Here is a 9,013-nt window from a genome sequence, read left to right as displayed (position 1 = left end):
GATCAGAAAGATTTGGAAGACCAAGGCGAACTCTTGCCACATCGTGGTTGTTTGTAATTGGTAAATTGCAGAATTTGTGTATCAGAAAATAAACTTTATTTAATTCAGATTGTATTTTTTGAATCAGATAAGGGGCAGCCATGGCCCAGACAGGTAAACAATAATCGACTATTGATTGAAAATTAGTAAAGAAAATTGTTCTGAGTACGGTCTTTGAAGAGATATTTTTGCAAAAACGCCAAATAAAGCCACGTCTAATTGCAAGAGATTTAATAATGTAAGAGATATGATCATGGAATATTAATTTTTCATCAAATATAATACCAAGGTCACGATGAGACTGGACATAGTTTATTTTAGAATAATCAATAAATATGAAAGGGTGGTTGGGATTGCGAAGTAGAGAAAAACACATAATGACAGTTTTATGAATGTTGATTTTTAGATTATAACTGGCAAGATTAGAACGTAAAGAATTGACAGTGATCTGAAGGGAGGAAGGATCATTGGATAAAATTTTGATGTCATCGGCGTAGGCAATTACTTTAGAGTGGTGGTTGGTTAGTAATTTATCTATATAAGCTGAGAAAAAAAGCATGCTTAGTACAGATCCTTGAGGTATGCCACAATAGGAGAAAATTGGAGATTTGAAAACAAGGAATAAAATAGGAGATTGATTTCGTACCTTAAAACCCAGTAAAAATAATAAGATATAGCACAGTTTTTTTTCAACCGGAATGCCGCGGCACCTTAGGGTACCACGACGCCACTATTGGGGTGTCGCAAAGTTTAGGGCCTTTAGTCATTTTCTTGGAAATTTACTTAAGTGTAGTTCAAAATAACTCATGTCAGTTCTATTTTGCTACGATATATCTAGTAAGCAGAGAAACGATGACTAATCGCATGTTAATGTAATGTTCAACGCTACGTGTACGCACGACTTGTCACGAGTTCGCCCAAACCACATTGCTTGGCCTTTACATTCCCAGTCCCAGTACCGGGCCAACCAGCAGAGAAGAACGACATGGACACTTGTGTCTTGTATATACTTTAAAAAGCGTTGTATTGCACTTTGAAAAGCGTGCACAATGTAGATGCATATTACAGTAGTTTCATAGTATTCAAAAACAATGATGACAAATAAACAATTTATTATCATTTTTTTAATTTAAATTTTTTAAATTGNTGCTACAGGTCAGAGGGAGTGCTCCACTAAATGTAATGTCATATATGTTATATGTTAGAATATAACATAAATATATGTTATATTCTAACATTATATAATGTTTGATATTAAAATATTTTAATAAAACTTCAATAGAGTTCTATTGATTAATGCCACTCAACTAATACATTTTAGATATTCTTTTCTATTTACATGTTTTTATCCATTACGATAATCTATACTTTATAAAATGCTTAATGGATTTATTTTTAAAGTCTGCGCTTTTGTATTCTATTTATTTATATGTATTCGGTGATTTATATATGGAAATATCACTTACGTGTTTAAAAAAAAACATGTGAAAAATTGCGTGACCAGTTTTAATAGCTGATCGCTTATGCTTTTTACTTAATTATATTCGACTAACAAAGTTTATTATGCGTCAAATGAAGAGTTATGTATTAAAATAGTCGAGATCAGAAATATAACCTCTACAGCATGTTTATCGACAAAAGAAAGGTGAGAATTTTTCTCGGGCAACAGAAAGTCATAGTTAATTCTTAACGAAAATTAAAATGTAACAAATGCTTTTAGTAATACATAAGCTTTCTACTTATTTCGTTCGTAACAAAAAAGCAAATGATGCATATACCGAAACGCAAAATGCTCTTATTCTAATTTTAATCGTTTTGCTGAACTTTAGAGCAAATTAACGTTTGTCTTTTTACAGCAGTAATGGAAACCAAATATGTTCAACTTGGTTAAAACATTTTGGTATAAACAACTAATTATGAAACTAATCATGAGTATATTTACATTGACATTACTAACAGTAATGACTCTTTAAAGCACAAATGCCTTACAGATATACTGTTAAAATAATCAGATTAAAAAGCGATCAAATTAATGATAAAAAATTTTTTTATATTATTGTACTTTTGCTGATAATAAATTGATCTTTTTCTATAATACTGTAACTATTTCTTACCACCGTAATCACGTTTTCAGTAATAAAGTGTTATTCAGTTTTTTTTTTTTTTTACTGCATAAATATATTTCCAACAGAAATTACTCTTATTTTTGTAATAACATCTGATAATTTATTATTTGTTTTCCCGAAATTTAACGTTTTTCAACTTTTTTTACTATTACAGTTGAGGGAAATCATTCCTACCAATGGATACTGGCTGCGATAAAGGTAATGTTCATAATATCGCATTTATAACACCAATATACAGTACATATTTAAAATGTCGCTATTTGTTTTTCAGAAACCATATCTCGTAACACTCGATGAATCTGAAAATAAAATTATGGGAAGACATCGATTTAGAGTTATCAAACTTTTTCAAGATAAATTACAATTTCGGTAATGTAATAATTATTTTGAATTTTGTTTTATTGTTTATTTATAAGTAAAAATAAAATAATATAAAGAAATAAGGTATAAATATTGAGACAATAAATATATTAAATAGTTTTATATTAATATGTTAATGCATAAAATGTTAAAATTCCATATGAGTTCCGTTGTATAAAAATCTAACGTAATTTATTAGGAGCTGATTCGATCGTACATATTCATATATGAATTTCAGAGAGCATTGCACGGACGAATTTACATATAAATATATCAGACTGATTCTTCTTATATCTACTTATTTCTAACGGTGTATAGCCTTTATGGAAATCAGGACCCAACTTTTGCATTTAGAGGCCTTAATATGAACTCTGTATGAGGCACTTTTACAATTTTAGAAGTCAATCATAAGAAAAAGAGAAACAACATATCAATTATTATAATAAATGCTTTATTGGTGAAATGTATATCCAAAATATAAAATAAGGTACAATTTAAAAAATAAAAAGTAAAATATATTCTGTTGAATTGTATAAGAAAATTTTCTTACAAAAATAAACTTTAATTAATTTTTATGTGTATAAATTCTTGAGACTCCTTGGGACTAGAGACTGTTAGCTGCAGCTTAAATGACTTACTTGTAAATTCATCTATTATGGAAGTTACAGTCTTATGCGTAACACGGCCATATTTCCGTATCATGGTAAATGGGAAACTCCTTTTTCACCGATGAACGAATATTCCTATTATCCGATTATATAAACTTCTCTGTGTATTCGATGACATTTTATACTTCCCTCTATATTAACAAACATAAAAATATAATCTATGCGTGTGATAATATATGGATAATACTTTAATGTTGAAGAAATTGAGAATTGGGCATTCAAAAGATAAATACTTCATTTATCTGTTCTGTTTTAGTAGGATAAACAACTTGTTTTCAAAAATTAATACATGCAATCTAGCTTTCTGTAGTCATTTTTGTTTGTGCTTTTTCCTGAAATTTTATCTGTTTGCCTATCTTTACAATTTATTCGTAGGATGAATGCGACTGTTCGAAATTTTCTTTTCGAAATAAATTATTTCTAATACATCTTGCATGTAGTGTATTTGCGTAACTTAGTTTTACATAACGTTTTGATTTATCCAATTTCATACTCAATGAAGTCAGTACTAGATTTTTGACACAGTCTAGAGTAAATATTGTTGACACTAATTTACATAATTTACAATAATATAAAAAGTTACTTCGGCTAACAGATAAGTTTTTAGCTTTCTTGCCCAATTTAATGTCTACTTTATTAAAGCAGTCTGATCGATTATAGTTTATTTTATAATATTTTTAAATTAAATTATTATTTTATGCTTACATAATATAAACACATCATCAACTATAACATTAAAGTGTTCTTTGTTTTCAATATTCATATTTGAAGAATACCTCACATTATTTTAAAAGTTACATAACGTTACTTCTTAATATGAATGTATAATTTTTCATACAATTAGTTATTCCATTGCTAAGCCAGTTGACGATTACTTCGGGGGATTAAGCGAAAATGAAACATGGACGAAAATGAAACATGGACGAAAATGATTAGAAAAGTGAATTGGATTGCCATACAAGTAATTGAATTGATTCTAATCTTATTCATTGTATCATAGCTTTATTATAATTACTAACTTACTGTACAATTGATCTGCAAGTAATAATTTAATAGAAATAAAACTATTACGTGAGGTTGTTAGCATCTAAATTTAATTAATGAAACACATGAAAACTTAGCACCTGTTTTGCATATAGTAATTCTTAAAGTACTACTCTTTTAATAAATACAGTAGACCCCCCTATAAAACTAATTCCTATGATTACGATTTCTATAAAACTGCGAAAAAATTGCGAAAGTATCCGTAACAAACAGTAAAAAAAAACTCCTAGAATTACGTAAAACTTCATTAGTAAGCCGAACTACTTTTCTGCGCCGTCAAGAGCCACGCTACAGAAAAATTACTATCGTCTGTACAGTATTATATATAAATGATATATAAATTACGTACTGTACATGTAATTATATATTAATTATATATAAATTAGGTACTGTATATATAACAATATATTAAGTATATATAATTTTATATTAACTTAATTTATTATAACTTTATTATTATTATCATATATCTATAATATTTTAACACTTTCTAGTGCACTGAAGTGCCGTGCAACAAGCGATATAAAAATTATTCGTAATTATATTTAATTTTTGGAAATACGTCGATTCTTATAGTCAGTAAGGCACTATTTCGTTTTTCGTTTTTTTTCGATTTAAACATATGATCGCGTTTGAACAAAATATTTACGTATGTATCTACAATATGTCGGTACATTTCAGTGAAGTTTACTGTGACGAAACTAAAAACAGAATAAACTTTTGTTAACGAATTTAATTTTATTGAATTGGGTCTTTGATATTGCCAAATAGCTGCCATTTTGTTTTTAATGTCACTCGCATATGATCGCATCTGAACGAAAAATTTAAACATATATCTACAATATTTTGGCACTTTCTAGTGCACTGTAGTGTCGTGCAACTAGCGATATAAAAATTTTTCGTACGTATATTTAATTTTTCGAAATACGTCGTTTTTTATAGTCAGTAAACAGCTATTTCGTCTTTCGTTTTTTTTCGATTTTAACGTATGATTGCGTCTGAACAAAATATTTACGTATGTATCTACAATATTTCAGTACATTTCGGTAAAGTTTACTGTGACGAAACTAAAAACAAAAAAAACTTTCGTTAACGAATTTAATTTTATTGAATTGGGTCGTTGATATTGCCAGATAGCTGCCATTTTGTTTTTGCTGTTACTCGCATATGATCGCATCTGGACGAAATATTTAAATGTATATCTAAAATATTTTAGCACTATCTAGTGCACTGTAGTGCCGTGCAACTAGCGATATAATAATTTTTCGTACTTATATTTAATTTTTCGAAATACGTCGATTCTTATAGTAAGTAAGGCGCTATTTCGTTTTTCGTTTTTTGTCGATTTAAACATATGATTGCGTTTGAAGGAAATATTTACGTATGTATCTACAATATATCGGTACATTTCGATAAAGTTTACTGTGACGAAACTAAAAACAAAATAAACTTTCGTTAACGAATTAAATTTTTTTGGATTGGGTCGTTGATATTGCCATATAGCCGCCATTATGTTTTCAGTGTTACTCGCATATAATCGCATCTGAAAGAAAAATACAAACTTATATAAAAAATATTTTGGCACTTTCTATTGCACTGTAGTGTCGTGCAACTAGCGATATAAAAATTTTTCGTACGTATATTTAATTTTTCGAAATACGTCGTTTTTTATAGTCAGTAAACCGCCATTTCGTCTTTCGTTTTTTCCGATTTAAACGTATGATTGCGTTTGAACAAAACATTTACGTATGTATCTACAATATTTCGGTACATTTCTTTAAAGTTTACTGTGACAAAACTAAAAACAGAAAAAACTTTCGTTAACGAATTTAATTTTATTGAATTGGGTCGTTGATATTACCAGATAGCTGCCATTCTGTTTTTGCTGTTATTCGCATATGATCGCATCTGGAATAAATATTTAATCGTATATCTAATATATTTTGAAACTTTCTAGTGCACTGTAGTATTGTGCAACTAGCAATATAAAAATTTTTCGTACTTATATTTAATTCTTCGAAATACGTCGATTCTTATAGTTAGTAAGCAGCTATTTCGTCTTTTGTTTTTTTCGATTTAAACGTATGATTGCGTCTAAACGAAATGTTCACGTATGCATCTACAATATTTCGATACATTTCCATGAAGTTTACTGTGACAAAACTAAAAACATAAAAAACATTTGTTAACGAATTCAATTATATTAAATTAAATCGTCGATATTGCCAGATAATCGCCATTTAGTTTATAGTGTTACTCGCATATGATCGCATCTGGAAGAAAAATTTAGACATATTTATAATATATTTTGGTACTTTTTATTGCACTGTAGTGCCTTGCAACTAGCGATACAAAAATTTTTCGTACTTATATTTAATTTTTCGAAATACGTCGATTCTTATAGTCAGTAAGCCGCTATTTTGTCTTTCATATTTTTCGATTTAAACGTATAATTGCGTTTGAACAAAATATTAACGTATGTTTCTACTATATTTCAGTACTCTCCGGTAAAGTTTACTGTTACGAAACTAAAAACATAAAAATCTTTTGTTAACGAATTTAATTATATTAATTAAATTGGGTCGTTGATATTGCCAGAAAACCGCCATTTTGTTTATAGTGTTACTCGCATATGATCGCATCTGGACGAAAAATTCAAACATATATCTAAAATATTTTAAGATTTTATATTGCACTGTAGTGTCGTGCAAGCAACGATATAAAAATTTTTCGTACGTATATTTAATTTTTCGAAATACATCGATTCTAATAGTCAGTAAGCCGCTATTTCGTCTTTCCTTTTTATCGATTTAAACGTATGATTGCGTCAGAGCAATATATTTACGTATGTATCTACAATATGTCGGTACATTTCGGTAAAGTTTACTGTGACGAAACTAAAAACAAAAAACTTTTGTTAACGAATTCAATTTTATTAATATTTTGTATCTTACCCGGCAGAAATTTTGCTTGGTTAGCGTTATAGCACTTTCCTCACTCGGCAGAAAAATCTGTTGGCTGAGAAAATACGTTGAGAAAAAGTATTTCTTAAGAAGTATAAATGCTACACTTATGCAGTTTTCGCAATTGTTTTTCTTTGCAATACCCAATAGTTTCCTATGCAAGTAGTGTATGGGGTTGGGCTGCAAGAAAAGTGCATGTAAGACGTAAATTAATATCTTCACAGCGACGTGCTCTTATGTTAATAACTAAAGCTTATCGTACAACTAGTAACGCAAGTCTACAGGTCATTGCAAGGAAACCACCTCTGGATCTATACATTGAACAAAGAAACAAAATACAGCAAGTTAAAAAGGGAGAAACTATACAAATAGATTCTATATATATTACTCATGACGAGGTTGAATGGACATATCCCTTCAGTGAAATCAGTACTTATAGTATCTCAATGGAACACGATAATTCAGATACGAATAATCGAACATTGGTTATTTACACTGATGGATCCAGACATGATGGCAAAGTTGGCTCCTCCTTTGTTGTTTATGAAAATAATGTCGAAGTTTATAATCAATCTATACGTCTACATGAAAGATGTACTATCTTTCAAGCAGAACTTTATGCTATTAAAAAGGCAATTACGTGGACTATACAAACCCAGAATAATGAGACAATAATTTTATATACGGACTCACGTTCGGCATATAACATTATTTATAGTAATAAGTTACACCATCTAGCAGAAGATATACGAAATTTAATACGCCATGCAACGTGTAATATTAAAATACACTGGGTCAAAGCGCACCAAGGCGTTACTGGAAATGAAAGAGCCGATATGCTAGCCAAATATGCTGCTGAGAATACAGCGCTACCTATTGAATACGATAAACTCAGTGTTAACACCTTAAAGAAAATAATTTGGGAAGAGACTATAAAGATATGGCAGCAACAATGGGATCAAAACAGTTCCCATATCACCTATAAATTTATTCCAGATTTGAAACACTTTTATTCAATTAAGTATTTTTATCCTAGTCACATCACAAGTCAAATATTTACCAACCATGGAAAATTTGCCTCATATTTAACTCGATTTACATCTAGAAATGACGATACTTGTCCTACTTGTCATATAACTGACGGTTCAGAACACTATTTCTACGACTGTGTTATGTTCTGCAGAGAGAGATTGGAAATGAGGATCTTTATGGACGAACAAGGCATTAACTGGCCATGCAAACTTTCTGATATATGGGCTAATCAGGACATTTACAATGCCTTTAATAAACTAGCAGATAGCATCTATAAGATTACAAATCAGATTATACGTAACTAAGAGTATTATAAGTTTATTAGTTTCATTTAAACTTTAATGAGTATACTTTACTATGTACTTAACGTTGTATGTACTGATATTTTATTTTACAATAAGGGTATGTTTGAAGAATTATTAGTAGGTATTGTAAGAAATATATAGATATTAATTAAATGAATTTGGTAATATTTTGGTGAATATTGAGATGATGATTAAATATTAAACATATTGATTATGTTTTTTGGATAGATAATAATCAGAATTTATTTTGTAATTTTGGTATGAGTCAACCTGACGACGAAAAGTATAAATGCATAGAGTAATCTTGAAAACAGGAAAATAGTGGACTGTTCCCGTATTATACTGAAATGGATTGATACCACTCAATAAATACAGAAGTGCTACAAAATGCAGAGAAAACTGAAAATATTAATACGCTAATACATAAACATATAGATTTTGGTATCCATAGGAGACAAGGACATGTGCAATTGAAC

The 9,013-nt window shown here is 29.3% G+C and overlaps 1 protein-coding gene across 1 annotated transcript; it reads left to right on the top strand.

Annotated features, from left to right (window-relative positions):
* The first annotated feature begins 7,436 nt into the window (after positions 1–7,436).
* LOC111640190 lies at positions 7,437–8,537 on the top strand. The gene has a single exon (XM_023386192.1). The coding sequence runs from the start codon at positions 7,437–7,439 to the stop codon at positions 8,535–8,537; it is 1,101 nt and encodes a 366-aa protein (XP_023241960.1).
* Positions 8,538–9,013: the final 476 nt, after the last annotated feature.

This window comes from Centruroides sculpturatus, unplaced genomic scaffold, assembly GCF_000671375.1.
Source record: "Centruroides sculpturatus isolate CEXI.00-Female unplaced genomic scaffold, Cexi_2.0 scaffold1115, whole genome shotgun sequence".
NCBI classification, from domain to species: Eukaryota; Metazoa; Arthropoda; class Arachnida; order Scorpiones; family Buthidae; genus Centruroides; species Centruroides sculpturatus.
Note: the sequence above shows the minus strand (reverse complement) of the source record. Positions and strands in the feature narration are given on the sequence as shown.